A 16,826-nucleotide genomic window follows, 5' to 3' on the forward strand; every position below is an offset into this window, starting at 1 on the left:
AGTCTGAGCTTTTTTTCTGAGGTAGAATATATTTCCTAGAGTTGTAATTAACAAATATTAAGTAGTTATTCTGAATTCATAACTGAAGTCACCAGAATGCAGTATTCAGTTGCTCAACAAACACATTCTTTTCCCAAGGGGAAATGGACCTAGACCCCCCTCGGTGAGTTCCCCCGGTGCATATAATCCATTCTAATTTTCCTATTTTCTATCCTACGAAAGAAAATGAACAACAAAAAATGGATAAATACCTCCTAAATAGAAGCAGGAGGCAAAAGAGGAATTTGTTGCTACACAGCTGTTATATATAGACTTATTGACATTGTACCAAACTCCTGGGGGAGTAGAACATTTCATATATTACCCTCACTTCCATGTATTAAGGTGATCTCATGAGTGGGGCACGTTGACTGAAGTGGAGTCTGTCTTTCACATTGGTCACCTTCACAATGCGTTTCACAGTGGTCACCTCCTCACAAACAAATGCAGTTCTGTTAAGTAACATGTATTTCATTTTTACAGTTACACAGTATGTTGGACAGAAATATTTGGGGACCTTCATTTCACTTGAGCACTCGAGTACCTAATTTTATGTTTCAGAGTATTCAAGCACTACAACTGCTCAATGCCAGTGGAACTTAATTCAAACTTTGGCACTGTTGACCTTAGGACTTCTGATCGGTTATTATGCTGCATAATCATCTAATATGTAGCTGTCACCATGACAACATAACTACTTTTCCATACTCTTAAACAAATTATATTCCAATGTTTTTCTCTGAATATGCTCATTGAAGCCATTGAATGTGGACAGCATGCTGGAATGTTCGTTGAGAAATCTATGGTCCCTGTTCCAGTGAGAGAGGCACAAGGTCTCTGACTGGAATTAAAATAAGAATAAGATGACCCTGGTTGACCTGCTACTGAATCCAAACTAAAAATAGTTGTGACAGCATGTACATGGATTATTTAAAAAAGGATCAGAGTTGTTGCATTATAAAAAGGAAAGACTCTGAGAGAGACATAGTAAGGCTCTTTGGAATTCATTCAAAATGAACATGTTGATCTTGAAATAATGTATAAAGAGTGAATCCAGCAGCGCCTCTATTGAAAATAATCTATTGTTCAATATGTTTCGATACAGTGTCTTAAAGCAATACACTGTGGTCCAGTATGATCTGGTATATCTGACAAAAGATTAAACATACTGCCACTATACTGTAAAAGAACATTGTCATTCACATAGACGTCTGTTGATACATTGTGATTTTTTTTTCCAAAATAATGAAATCTCTTATATTGTCTTCGAAGCTTTTATAGTACACTGTTAATGTCAAGTCACCCATTGCTGTCCTAATCACAGTGGGTTTTAAAAACTGCAGTGGAACATAATGGAGAATCATATGAAATACAAGCAAATGCAATCTGTTGTGCTAGACTACCTCACAGCTGCACACCCACTCTCTCTCCACTTATTCCAATGCCGTTTTAAAGTTACAATCAAAAATATTTTTTTTTCCAGTGTATAATCATTCGACTACACCTTACTTATAAAATAATTTATTTAATAATTTAATTAACCAAAACAAATTTCAGCTGCAAATCATAAACTACTCATTAAAAACAGACAAAATTAAATTTGTCCACATAAATGTGCACATAGCATAATTTATACATTAAACAGGCAAGTCGATTTTAAGTGTGATACTGGATATAATCTGAAGAGCTGTGTATTTCATGCAGAGCGGGAGGAGCATGATCTTGATGATATTCAAGTGTACATGGGATTGCTGCGAGCTGGAGCGTAGAGATTCAAAGAAGCAGAGAGAACTCCCGTGGATCGCAGAATCAGCTGGGGTAATAATTCCAGCAACTCACTGTCACTACATACTTTTCACATCACGGCTGGATTAGCATTCTCTTGGATCATCATGACTTTATACCTAGAAGTGAGGACTAAATGGTTAGAGGTTTTGCTTCTCTCTTCCCCACCCAAGAGGCAGACATTACATTGCACGAATGTCTGGTTAACATCAGGGGTGCTGTTGCTTAAGGCAATACATGCATTGAAAAAAAAAAACATTATGGCATGAAACTAAGAACGCACGGCTGTGCCTGCAATATGCAAGTGTGACAAAAAAAAACAACCTAGAGGAACACCTGAGAGGAGTTTAGTGGAGGAGCGGATCTGCGCTGTCTTTGAAATGAGTCATGGCTCCAAGTCATGAGGTCAAATGGGGAACTTCTTTACATCTTACTGACTTAAGTGCCCAGCTGTTAAAAATAACTGACTATGGTTTGAGCATCGGGACAGGGTTGTACACTGGGAGGAAGGGACTCAGGTTTTTTTTAAAGGCCATGGCTTTGTAACAGTTGATCTGGCGGGAAAGGGAGCGCTTGACTTTAGGACCAAAAGGGAAGGGGCTCAAGCCTTTCCACCCACCCGTAGTGTGCATATGTCTGCACAGGGACAAAATAAGCCTGAACGTTCAAGTGCGATTGTTCAAATGAAAAATAAGTACATCCTGCATACCTTTACAGAGAGCTTAACATTAAAAACATTATTGTCATTTAGCAGGTGCTCTTATCCACAGCTACTTACAAAAACAAACAGCTGTTTGATGCTGTCTGTGATGAGCACAGTGTAAAGCACAGAACCCAAATTATATCCAAATACCACAGATGATTTTTAACTGCGGCTCAACCAAAGCAGGATTTAACAACAAATATCCACCAGTGGCCAATGACATAGACATATGGGAGGCAGCGAATTTATCTTTAAACTTTTAATAGTCTGGAACCTGTATTCCTTGGCCTCCTATATTCATAATGATAACCCATCAGCAGAAAATCTTTTTTTTTTTACTTTTGTGCTCTTTGCAGGAAAGCATTGTGAATGTAACAAAGGGCCTGGGTTACATTAGATGGCTTTAACTCTAACAATGAGATCTGAGAGGGGTTTTCCAGCTGTTGTAGAACCAGTTGTTAATTCCATTACGTTCATTTTGTTACACACTAAAACGATCTCACGCAAAGCGCAAAAAGGCAGAGCTACCACATTAGACCCAATTGCGTACAAAGGAGTCCAACGCTTTTTTTTAAAAACTGGCATGAGTTTTAATCAAGCAGAGCAGTGAGTATGTTATTAAATAAAGAAGATCCCTGATATGCCAGTCCCCAGCTGCCACTGACATCAGCCCACACCTGCCTGCTGGCCATCTTCAGCTACACTGTCATGTCAGCTTACACTGCTCCTGTCCTGCAGACAGATATGGGCAAAAAGAGTGGAACGGTAATAAACCTAAAGCCGGATTTTTCCAGGAAGTGCCGGGCAAGTCACCTGTCACAACCCCTCACCCAAAGGCGATGGACTTTGCCTCCAGCTCAGTCTGAAGTGATTGTTCACGGAGTTTGCGGTAAGACAGCCAGTTCTACTCTACACACCGTTAGTACTGTCAGCAAAAAAGCAAGGTGCCGCATCTGTCCTTAGTAGTAATGACAACCGGTCAAGTTGCACTTGTGTGAAATAGGCTAAACCATGGACTAATACATACTGTGCACCGCCTATGAAACACCTTATCCAGATCCTGAATTATCCAAATCAAATGAGAAATCACTACACATAGAATGTGTTGAATGACAAATCATCAACATGTTTTGATCCCAAGATAAACAACTTATTGTTATCACTATATCTATCTATATATATATATATATTAACGACTTGTGACCAGCCATTAATAATTCTGTCTGTTGTAACCTGTATTACTGAACATCTAAACATTTTCAATTGACACCATGGAGGGAACTTTGGGTTCTAAACATTGTTGCCATCCTAGTGTTGCTGATGTTAAATCTAATTAAATTGGAAGGGAAGCTAATGTTAACTCCAGGCCAAAAAGAACAAGAGCATGGACTGCCATTTTAACTCACAAGTACAGCACTTTGTATTTATGGCACTATTTTGTCATTATTTGTACAAAGTACCTAAAGCACTCAATTCTCACTTAGAAAATGATGCAGATACATTAAGGTGCTTCATTAATGAGAGGGACATATTTGCTTGAGACAAATGTAAGTGATTCCCTTTCTTATTCGTGAATGTGATTTAGCCGGTGAGTTCTGCATGGGAATGCTTTGATGATGCTTTGATCATGATACCCTGGGGGACAACTCTGGTGACTGTGCTGATGAAAGTAGTTCCTTAATAGCGGCATATTCAGTTACATTTCGCTGGAAATATTAACTCACTACACCACACAGTGTGAGAAAATAGTTCATTACAGCAGTGCAATAAAAATGAAGTTCCTACAGAAAAGATGCTGTTCTCAAAAGAAAATATTCACATGCAATTGCCATTGCTGGATCTATTGAAAGTTGACAAAAGTGAGACAGGGGATATTGGGGTGTCTTCTAAAACCGAATGTGTTTTGCCATGTTGTTAATGACCAGAGATAAGCAGGGAACACAGAATGCACAGTTTTTTCATACTACTGTTTTTTCTAAAAATGCATCACAGATTCTCTGTGAACACTGAGAGTAATTCAGAGCACCATAGAAACACATTTGAAAACAATTTCTTCTCCAGATATATTATTTGTCAGGGGGAACTACAGTTACCAAGCAACAAGTATCATAATGACAATGACTCCTTCTACCTGGTAAATTATTTTCTGGTGAAAGGTCTTCTATTGATCCAATCCTTGGCGCAAAGAAGCTGGGGTCGATTATGTGTACATTTAACTTCAGCAGCCAATAAATATACAGATTTTATACAGATTTCATATGACAATGTACATCCATGTAAGTTCTAGAGCAGAAGAGAATCTCAGCAGAGGGCTACAGAATGTGTCTTACATGTAAGTAGCCTTGGCTGCTTTTCCACCTGTTATATGTCTTGACTGGCCTAATGGCTTTCATTTGCCAGCTTGACATGCTTAAATATCACAGTAAGGTATTTTTGGTGTGTTTTAAAGCCCCGACCCCATTACCCTCACCCATTTCTCAAAGGTAGATTGCTCGGAGCCAGTCTCATATCTAATTAACATCTAGCAATGCCACTTCATCCTTTCAGTTGCATTGAAAAGTGGTGGCGGGGGGCTGTACGCAAGAGAACAAAAATTGGCCCAGCGTGAATGAAAAAGGCTAATTCTGTGAAAACACCCAGCCTCACTGGCAAAAAGCATGAATGATAAATGAAATGCAAAGCAAAAACGATCAAATGGTGCTTATAGCCCGTCATTCATCTCTAACTCATTTTATATAGATGAAGTAAGTTTGAAGCTCGGTACTTAAATGTTTTTGCTTATTTATTTATTTTTTCCCCCTTTTTCCCTGTGTTCGAGCAAGTCAGCTCAAAGGAAACTTCATCCAACAAACAGACTCAACCCCAAGCACACATAATACATTCCGTAGTTAAAAATATCCCGGCATATACATTTTTCCAGTCATTTCAAGTAGCTATGCTCAGGCAATTTCCTGTTTTCTACGTATGCCTGAGTGAGATTAATTAGTATCAGATCTAATTTAAGTTACCCTTAAAGCTCAATAAAGAATATTCTCAATGGTAGGAATTTAATTATACCAAACTGAGAAGAGTAAAACTCCCTTTCCTCTCCACGGACCTTACTAAGAGACTCAGGGAATTTCTGAGGTCAGCGAGCATGCCAATGACTTAGAGGACTTCTTGAAAAACCGTCACTGCACAAGAAAACACCTGACAGCACGTTGTTAGAAGTGCTGATCTTTCTGAGAACAACCGAGATTTTTTTTTGTGCCGCCGTTGGAAATGCTGCAGTGCTGAGAACCCAATTAGTGCAAGGAGCCACACGGACTCTCCTCCTTCTCTGTAACAGGGACTTGCCTTTCTCCTCCGCATCCCACAGCTGGGCCTGGTTCCTTACCCCAACCTGTGTAAGGTCAAAAAATGCCTTAATTCCCAAAGCAGGTCAAATCTGTGGATCCTCACTAATAACAGATCAGCTGATCTGGGATCAGGCAGTCGAAGATTGTGAGGAGGTGCTGATAAGTGATAAGTCCTGAGAAGCACACTTCTCAGTCGTGCAACATTCCCAGCTGCCTCACAAAACACACATTATGCATGTCGTGCAATTGCAGAGTGTTCAGAGTGCATACATGGCTGGCAGAGTGTCTCCACCGCCTCGCCCAATTCTACATTTTGGAGAAGGAAACAAGATTTTGTTTGAGAAATCTTAACTAAGACATACTTATAAAGACCAGGCCCACACCCACCCTCATGAATTCCTCCCAATGTAATATGATGTGCTGGCCAAAAATGAAACCACTGCACAAAAGGCTACGTAGTTTTCCATGAATACTGCACTGTACATTAGATTCAATGAGGGAAATCTCGTGGCAAACTTTGATAGACCGCTCAATGACATTACTTTCCGTTTTGGGTCTTAAGGATTTAAAACATGACCACCGTGGAATGAGGGAAATAATGTCATTAATATTCTTGCAACATAACTGTTGTGACCTGAAGAGATCATCACTGTTCAAAGGACATGCTCAATGTTGCTCAAAGAGTCTTGTGTCTGTGGCCACCTGTTTGAATCCAAACCTAACAAAGCTGCTGGATAGGGTTGGCAATGTGTATCTGCGGTTAGTGGTTAAGGTGTGACCACAAGGTTACTTTTTTAATCCTGAACACTGCTATTGTGCCTTTGAGCAATATGGCTCATCTGAATTGCTCCAGTAAAAGCCCAGTTGTATGTAAAATGGATAATGGGACAAATTAAAAGTAGGCAAATCACCCTGCAAGGATCTGCTAAGAAAACAACATAATGTAATAATGGACACCTTTCTTCCTCCCACATACACAACAAACACACACGCACACACACACACACACACACACACACACACGCACACACACACAAACACACACACACACACACGCAGGCGCGCCAAAAAACACACCGTAATGAATGTGTCCTTGCCAAGGGCTGGGGATGGAGTCTAGATGAGGGGAGCAGTACATCACTCCGATCACACTGTCATGCTTGACACAAGATGAAAGAGTATCTGTTCAGAGCGGGAGATCAGAGTATACTCTCGCAGCGCTGTCAGCCTCCCTGAAGCCAGAGCTAAACTTCCTTTGGATGGTCCGAGTGCGAAAGAGCAATGCACATAAACATCCATGTAGCGCGAAATGGAAATACATTCCCGACAAGGTTCAAAGAAAGCGGCCTGTTTTTCGGCCCGCCGGCCTGGAGAAGGCTGATTCAGTTCAGCGCGGGGCTCCCTGAGGTTTAAGGCTGAGCATTTACATACCAGGCTGAAGCCTGAGTCAGTCTGAATATAGGCCAGCAGGGCCCGATCCTGGTGCTGCAGGTTTCCTTTCAACACAAGCACTTAAGCAATTGACTCAGTTCATTACTGAACCAATTTAAACATTCCTTCCGGTTCTGGGACGGATTGGCTGGACCATTTTCTGGACAGTAATGCTCTTAGGCCAGGTACCCCTTACAGAGGTTTAACCACTTCAAAGCCCAGTGTTACAGACCCTGAATGCACACAGTTCTCATTCAATCAAAACTGTTCTGAAGCCCAATTTATACACAATATACACCGTAGAGCTGTGACTATACAGCACAACTGAGAAGTTCATTTAGCTGCCTAGCTTCAAAAGTCATAAAAGTTAAATATGCAAGTTATGTACCTTGAATTCATAAATGCTGTTGTTTTTAATGTTGCATTCAGTGTGTTAATTCATTAAGGACATCATGTAAAGCACACTGTACAAAACATTTCTAACTACGATTCACAAAAAGATCAACAGCAGTAATAAAATTAATAGAGAAAACCAACATTCTTTTTCAAACCAGTTATCTACCCTGCTAGTTTGATATAAGGTAATATGCCGGCCAATGAAATATAAATATTACACCAGCCTAAAATGTTAAATAAAACAAAAAGATGACAGCTTCCTTGCAGCAGAAACCCATTTAGGACAACATTAATTTGACTTCCAACAACAGGCCAACCCATTTCTTGTTTTGACACACTTTCAAGTTTCCTCCCTATTCAGGTACAACACACCCCAGAGCCTACATGTCATAGGCAAAGTGCTCTGTATGTACCTCCCCTCTGCAGCTAGATGGCTATGACAAGGTATGGTAGCACAGACTGTTTCACAGAACATTCAGTGTGGTTTATATTTGCTATTTCAATCAAATTAGCTTCACAGCATTTTAGATTCACCAAAGGTTCTTGTTTTTAAATACCAAATTAACAGAAGTTTGCAACAATGCTTTTTATATGTAAATGACCTATTTTACATACAAAAAATTCTCATTACCAGAATGTGGTAAAAAAAAATAATAATTTAAAGCAAAACCTTTTTCCTTTGATACATAAACTTTAAAATGGTTAACATTTACACTTTTTAAGATGCAAGTCATTCCAATAGCAATCTATTACAGATAAAGGCATCTTTTCGAAACTCAGTAAGCTTCATATCTCTGAATTGACCAACACTGTTTTCACCCTCTGCCAAGCAGAGTCTACATGGTCAATAGGTGCCGCAGTTTAGAGTTGTAAGCTTTCTTTCAGAAGGATACATTGTGCTTTATGCTCATACGGATTCTACTATTTATGACTTACTGAAATATTCTGATATTTACTAGTTTTAATGGAGTGTGTGTGTTCCTTGTCTACTCCCAGAAACTGCTTCTGGATTAGTCATTTTTTTTCTGAGATGCTGCTGTGCAAATTCAGAGCTGACACACTTTGAATAGTCATTTTCCAGTAACTGTTGAAAATCAAGTGAAGGGGACCTTGGTTTAAGGTAAAGCACTGGAGGGGGCTGTTTACAAGGAAAGCAATCAGAGGGTAATGTGAACTGCAGGGTGACACTTACCGAGGCTGAACTCCACCTGTGGCAGCTTTGGAACCAAGACTGCACCCGCTGCGGAAGAAAAAAATCCAAGAATCACTTCCCATTCTCCAAACAAATAGGCGAGCTCAAAGTATAGAAGAGCAATAAAACAAATAACAAACAAATGTATTGACATTTGCCAGAAAGAAACGCTTCAGGTGGAAATGAATACTACACTTAATAGTAAAAATGGCGGTATCAACTAGCCTTGACGTTGACAAAACTAAAAATTGAACACCGTGGAAAGTAGATTTCAAGCATCTCTGTTAATATAATCCATCTTTGGGAAAGTAAGGGGCCTAATGTATGCCTTTTACAATGGTTGTGAAAGGCCAGGTGATTGATAGCTGTAGAAATTCCGATTATGCAAAGAGGAGGCAGTTTGTTTATCCTCCTGCCAAGTATGTCAGAGGGAAAGTTTTCAGACTTCTGTCGCCTCAGGAGCTTTCCTGAGGGGGATGCGTGTGATGATATCCCTCCCGCACATGCCATCTGCCTGAGTTCCCTACACCCCTCCGAAGGCACGTTTTATCCCACCTTAAAAAACCCAAATACCCAAAGACACAACCCTGTGTTTTTTAATTTTTTAATTATTTTTTTTGACAGCAGCAATCCAGCTGCTTACCACTTCATACCGCTCCTCTGGTACGACGCTGGGCTCGTGCTCCGGGCGCTACGCGCTCTTTCTTCCCCTTTGCACGCGCATGCCGGCCCGCGACACGACGGGTGAAAAGCGAGGCGCCGTTTTAAACAAAGGTCACGGTGCCGCTGAGCCTGCCAGACGAGACGCGACAAGAAGTGAGCACGCACACGTGGCGGCCTGTCTGCTCGCTTCACGCCAGGCCTCCGCTGAGAAGCCTCCGTAGTTCGCCGCAGTCAACCGGAATTAAAACACATTTTAATTAACGGCCCGAAATGGGAAGGCGAGGAGTATCCGCCGGTATGATATACAGTGCCACGGAGCGCCGTGACAAAGTAGCGAGGCAGGCTATGTAAATTTTCCTGGAGGGCGAATGAAATGAGGTGTGCCTCACCTGCGACACGGATCTAGAAATAACAGTGGACGTCAGATTTATCCCCTTTTGTCTGAGGAGGGAGGATGTAATGTATGCGGAGGTGCAGAGCGATTCTTCTGGGACGGCGGCATTAATGAATGTCCTGGGATACAATGTCTGTTTCGCTGATACTCGTTTAACCCCTGGTGTGAACACCGTGGAGTAAAGGATTACGCTCAGCACCAAGCGCCGGGAGGATTAATGTGGGACACGTTTATGCTCATGTTAATCTCTCACACGCCGGCTCCGTTTCCCCAAAACCGCGCCAGCGATTCCACCTCACCAACGATGCGACGTCTTTGTTTTCTGCACATCTTCGTTGCTCAGCAAAACTCTTCCCAGGAAAATCAGCATCAGTTTAATTACTGACAAACACATATTCTCGGCTTGTCCCTCTGCATGGACTGCACTGATAATACTGAGATTTAATGAATTCTTAAAAGTGTCGCTGAAATACTTGCTGTTAAACCTCACTGCCGGACACTTAGGCCTAATGATCCTCATCAAATGCTCAATGCCCTAAAGACAGGGAATTGTTACTTACGCGGGCACAAAAAACAGCTCTAAATGAATCTCTTGACAAAAATAGTTAAATAATGATGCACTCACTGCCACCGAATCAGCTGCTAATGTATCACTTCACTTGATTAATGTTTACACAGGAAAGTGATTATCAACAACTGATTGTTATTATTTGTCATCAGATTTCAGTCACTCAGTTATGAGAGAACACATCATTTTTTCAAAAGGGAAAAAAAATGCACTGCCTTATTCATTACAGGTTGAAAGGCAGGTGAGGTCTAGGCTGGAACATTGGTTGGGACTACAGATTGGCCATGGCACATGTAGGTTACGAGCTGTAATGATCCAAGAACAAGACGGTTCCTCTTCGCTGCTTCAATAAAAATTCACACTTCTTGAAGGTATTCAGCAGCATGCACTGTGGGGTACAGTATAAGCTGATTTAGCTTAGGGGTGGCATTTCTAATCACGGACCCCTGCAATGCCTGTTGATTTTCCTCAGCTGTTAAACTTCAACAGTTAAATGTTGCATTGATGTTGTTGCGGTGAAAATTGTCTGGTGTTCCATGTGTATATCAGTGGCTGTTTTAAATGTAGCTAAAAGCCTTCAAAGAATGGAACATTCCATAATTAGACCTTAAGCCTTTATTTTTGGATTCAGAGGTGACACACCCCCGTCATTAAGGGATATTCTAATCCTTAGTTAACGGGGTGAGGAAGCTCAGAACCAGCCCAAAAACAAACCCTGAACGATGGGGGAAAATGGTGGCACCTTTAGGGACAGGATCTTTGAAACGACTCACAAACCACCACAGACTCATTTAAGATCGACCTCCCAGAAAGAGGGCAGCATTAATGATCCTAACTGCTGCCTCAATCTGCTTTATAAATCAATACAAATATAAGAACACAGTTACACACACAATTACGTTCACAACTGGCTAACTTCAATGCATTTATCAGTAAACAGCTTACAAATTGCCGACCTGACATTTCAGGCGCAGTTATCTGACTACCGACTCGTGACATTGTCAGTGAACATTAAATAGGAATTAACCAAATTAGGCATCACCATGACCAGCATTTCCAAAATTACAGTACCTGAATATCTGGCCAGAAGGGTAATGCAGTCACACCATCCTCGAGTGAAGGCAGAGGTAATGGTGATGAATTTATGGTTCCAGACCTACTTTGTTCCACACTCTCACTGCCCCTGGACCAATTGCTCAGTAATATCACACTAGCTCGCATGGACCGATCTCTCACTGAGGACTTAGGAGCTTAAGAGATAACCTTGGAATACAGCCTCGAACTGCCCAGCCCCGCTCTTGCGACAGGGTCAAAGAGTGGATTTAATTACCCGCCCTACTCTAGCTAATTAACAGTGTGAGCCAAAACCGAAAATTACATTTTCTGAATTTAAAAAGAGACGCAGCACTTCCTAGATGTGTATTTTGTGGTGTTGAACATTCACATCCTGCATTTTGCCGGAGTCTAAAGCTGGGTGCATTGGAGGCGCTGAGATCATTGGGAGACAGAGGGGAACACAGCAAATGACAGGACCATATAAGGAGCATGTTCTATTGCTTTCATTTATTTCACAGGGCCTGTGCACAGCATTTAAAATGTACTGTGCCAGAGTTATTGATGAGCTAATTTTCATCTGCATTCAAGGGACAGGTTAACATCTTCAAAGTTACATATGATTAGTCCCATTCAACAAACAATATGTGCATGAAGCGCACAAATATCAATAAAGTGGTTTTGACATCTAAGTGTGTGTGTTGATGTAATTGAAATCCCTTTTTTATATAGGCAATAAAAGCCTTTAGCATTAAACTGCTGTGAATGGGGAAGTAAGGGAGTATGACAGCCTTAGTGCAATTAGCGATCACAAATTAAATTTATTTTAAGACAGGCTTTAAGTTATAAAACTACTGCACCTTTTCATATTGGCAGGCACTGAGTTCCAGAAGGTAGAGGATTTAGCACAGAATGCTGGCTGATCAAATTGAGCAACTAAGTATTGCGAATTGAGTACTGAGGCCCTTGTAGCTCTGATATTGCCATCCTCACAGAGTTCAGTGAATTCTTTTAGGGTCTGGGCCATTTTAAACACCTGACAAACATTTGAGAAGTGTATGTGGGTGAAACACGATTTGAGAAGAGTAGCTAAGTGGGTGAGATCCCATTTGAGAGGTGTAGGTGGATGAAACACCGAAGTGTAGTATGTGGAATTCCTAATCAAACAGAGTAAATCTTTGTGTAGTGATGGCCTTTTCAGATTGTAAGATCCATAATGCAACAAACAGTTGCATGCTTTCACTTGCACTATGTAAGAAACAGAATAACTTTTCCCTGATGTTCATCAAAAAGCAAGAATGTGTTTAAATGTTATAAGGTAGTTTAGCTACTCTACATATTTCACTGACACTGCATCAATCACACATTGTCTCATCTTTTTTAGAGGGGAACAAACCTTTTCTGTAGTTTTCTGATAGGGAACAAGTTAACCTGCATTACCAACAGTGTACAGTTTGAATTGATGACAGTGTATGTAAGCCTCTGATTATGTAATGTCATCAAGCCAAAACTGTTGGCTGGTTAAACAGTTTGTTGGAAAACAAATTCAGATAAGCTTTATACACATTAACTCCGCCAAACAAAACCCATTGGAAATGTTTCTCACACAATGTGTTAGAGCTTTGTTTGAGTCCGAATGTCCTTTTTAAGCTGTGTTTAACACAACTTTACCAAGCATGTTTCCCAATATCCATGGCTTTAAAGTGATGTTGGATATCCCAGTTCAGGCTGGTCTAGGCTGGTCTTGCTAAGGGAGCAAGAACATAGGAGATGCAAATTTGAGTGGTTATTTTCGAAGTTCATATTTAGCTAGCTAGTTACCTTCAATTTTCACACCTGTCACAATAGCCAGAGATAGCTGTTTGATTGACACTTTTACGGTAGTGTGATATCACCAAACACCAACTGCAGCAGGGACATATTTTCCTTACAGACAAAAAGAAAGGCCCAACTGTGGCGTATCAAAGCTATTTTTTATGGGGGTTTTGACACAGCTTGATTACAGTATCACAAACCCCATAACAGAACCTAACAGACAGACAAAAATGTTATATAGATGCTGTCTCTGAACCAGCATCTGTGTGAAAGGGGAATAAGAGAGCCATCCAATTCAGTTGGACAGGCACTAAAAACCTACTTTTCAGGTTGGTGTATTTCTAGCAGTTAACCATATATAATGATTAAATTCTAGAAGGCTCGCTTGAAGGACAGATGTAGTACTAGAATGATGCTATGTAATAATACCTGCAAGTTAGCCATTGCGTCTAGACTACATTCCAGGAAATGTTTTAATGAACCTTTATGCTTTGATGCTTTCTGTGGCAAATCTAATGAAAGGGTGTCAAGGGCTCCTGTGTTACTGGTTGCTTGCTCACACTTCACTTTATCTGCTGCAATAGACTGTAGCTTTGCCTCATAGATCTCTTCTCACTAGGTTTGTTTCATAGGGCATTCAGTTCAACTCATCTCATTTGTTTCATTCACTATTTTTAAAAAGAATGTGAATTTCTTGGGTGTTTACACCTCAAAAATACAAAGCAGCAAAATATGTGTTCCCTAATATTTACATTATTTGTTCTCAAGGTTAACTTCTGTGTTTGTCTCTCTTAAAAATGCCAGGAGAGGCATTTTTGTCAGCTTCACCGGGTTCACAGAAAACACCATGGGCAGGCGGTCTTGATTGTGAGAAGACTGGCAGTTGACAGGCATGAATGCATGGATAAAAGTAAGCCAAAGTCACTTACAATGTGCACATTTCTTCCATTTCTCCAAATACGTTATGAAGAATAAGTTTAATCCTGTTGGCGCAGATGGTGGTGTGCCACTGGGTATAGAACGTATTGCAGTTTATCCAATCACAAAATTATAGCTGGCTAAAAAAGAAATGGGCTGCTGTAGTATAGCTTGTTCCCAAACATTTTAAAGCCCACGACACAGCCAGACTGAGACCTGCATTCCAAAGTTAGCCCTTAAGCCCTTAAGCTCTTTAGGCCTCAATGAGTGATCGCTGTGTGTGACGTAACGTGATATCTCTAGGGTGTCACTCATGGGTCACTGAGAATGAGGGACACAGAAGCCATCATAACAACCAAAAGTTCCCAGGCAACCAAAGGTTCCTATTTCCTTTCCTTCTGCATGTATTATTCCCAGTGCCACACCCAACCTTGCTTTAAATGGGGTGGTAGCACCAGATTACAGTATGCCTGGTATTATATTGTTCCCTCTTTTGCCCCTTTTTATACTTTCTTGAATTTTTGTGTTTCTGTCACTGGGCCTACCAAACTTAATAGTTGTTCTTTATTAGTCAAAGGTCTGTTTGTAACTTACAAGTTGAGCTGGACTTTCTCCTGAGACTCACTATAGACCTACTTGGTGATTTCAGAGTTTACCTGGACAGCAGTGCTGAGTGAAGTGGATTCTTACAATTTCTTTACTTCTTCACAGTCACCCTTTCACAGACTCCCCCAACACACAAGGCTGCCAGACACCTGGGTCTTGTGTTTGCATGAAACTGAAGAATCTCCAATTCGTCATGACATCCCTCTCTGCTTTAACTCTACCATATCAACTCTCATGTGCTCACTACCATCCATCAGTGACACTCTGTTTTCTCCCCTCCCGGCCAGCAGAAATATTCTCTTTTAGTCCATGGTTCTATACTATGCTATGACTTGTCAAGGTGAATGTCCAATCAGCAGAGAGGTGGAGTAAATCCAAGAGCACTACTGATCTGACCCTCTACCATTCATTCCTCTGCACCTTTTGCCCTCCTATCACATCTGTTAAAGCATCTAATTTTCCCAGGCAAACATTCAAGCTGTGATTACTAACCCATGCAATCTGGTCTCTACTTCCTCTCCTCTGAGCTCTCATCCTCTCTCAGCTTCCTCATCTCTCACTGCAGATATTTTCACAGTGTCCCACAGTGTCTCAAGGAAAATGTTGCACACATTGCAAATCCACAGGAGCACAGAGTATTGACCTCACTATACCTCCTTGTTTCTCTCCTACACCTACACCTTCTTTCTTCTATGCTCCTCATCTCTTACTTTGGATATCATTGCAGCGTTCTTCAAGGAAAAAGCTGCAGACATTTCCAGACTTTTCAAGTGGCACAGTCTGCTGACCTCACTAGAGCCATGTCTTCACCTGTGCATCCCTCCTGATATACATTCCCCCACCTCACTCATTCCAATATCTCCAGGCTGCTGCTACCTCACAAACAGACCACCTGTCCTCTGGATGTTGTCTCTATTCTTCTTTCTTTAAAACAATCTCTCCTGATATGCTTTCGCTCATCTTGTTCTCTTTTTAATGCATTCCTTTCCTCTGGCTGAGTTCCTGCTGCCTTCAAACAGGCACACATCATAGCTTTGCCCTGAAAACCCAACCACTTGACCTTTCTGATACCCAGAATGATCCAAATCTCTTTCTTCCCATTCCTTTTCAAACACTTGGATGTTTTGTATTTGGGATTGTTTAGTTTGCTCTTGTATAACAAATTCCCGGACTCTAACCAGTATAGTTTCAGGGCTAAACATGCCACAGAGACAGCTGTACTCTCAGATGCTGAAGCCCTCCTCTCTACAAGTGAAAAACCTCTTTCTTTCCTCTTTCTTTCTTCTTGTGATGCTCCTGGATCTCTCTTCAGCATCTGACACAGGTGACAGCCGGACACTTTTGTCCATCCTGCCAGGAATGGGAATTCCAGACACTGCCTTGAGCTATTTTGCTTCCTACCTCTCTGTCACTTATTACGAAGTCACCTGGAGAGGCTCCGTGTCAAGCCATCACACTGTATCAGCAGGAGTCCCCCTGGGCTCACTGCTTGGCCTCCTTCTGTTCTCCTTTTACAAAACACCGGCATTCTGCTTCTGCCCATGTTTTTTTTATATTTCTGCCCATGTTTCTTCTGTCTCTGTAATGCTGTATGGACTCATCACGTTCTCTCCTTTCTCCCCACTTACTCACAGGTTTATATATTACATATTAAAACAAATTTAGCCAAAAATGAGCTTCAAAAATAATCATTCAAACTTGCATCTCCTATGTCCTTGCTCCCTTAGTTCCTAGACCAGCCTGAACTGAGGTAACCAACATCACTTTAAAACCATGGTTATTGGGAAACATGCTTGGTAAAATTGTGTTAAACACAGCTTAAAAAGGACATTCGGACTCAAACAAAGCTCTAACGCATTGTGTGAGAAACATTTCCAATGGGTTTTGTTTGGTGGAGTTAATGTGTGTAAAGCTTATCTGAATTT

General features: G+C 41.0%; 1 protein-coding gene across 3 annotated transcripts in view; it reads right to left on the reverse strand.

The window, feature by feature from the left end:
• The window catches only part of inpp4b (inositol polyphosphate-4-phosphatase type II B), a 141,257-nt gene that overhangs the window by 118,230 nt on the left and 6,201 nt on the right, over positions 1-16,826 (reverse strand). For all 3 annotated transcript variants that reach the window (XM_036551010.1, XM_036551008.1, XM_036551009.1), the window contains exon 3: positions 8,885-8,932. In XM_036551010.1, coding sequence (XP_036406903.1) covers positions 8,885-8,932 — 48 coding nt within the window. The remainder of the gene's footprint in view (positions 1-8,884; positions 8,933-16,826) is intronic.

Source organism: Megalops cyprinoides, chromosome 18, assembly GCF_013368585.1.
Source record: "Megalops cyprinoides isolate fMegCyp1 chromosome 18, fMegCyp1.pri, whole genome shotgun sequence".
NCBI lineage: Eukaryota > Metazoa > Chordata > Actinopteri > Elopiformes > Megalopidae > Megalops > Megalops cyprinoides.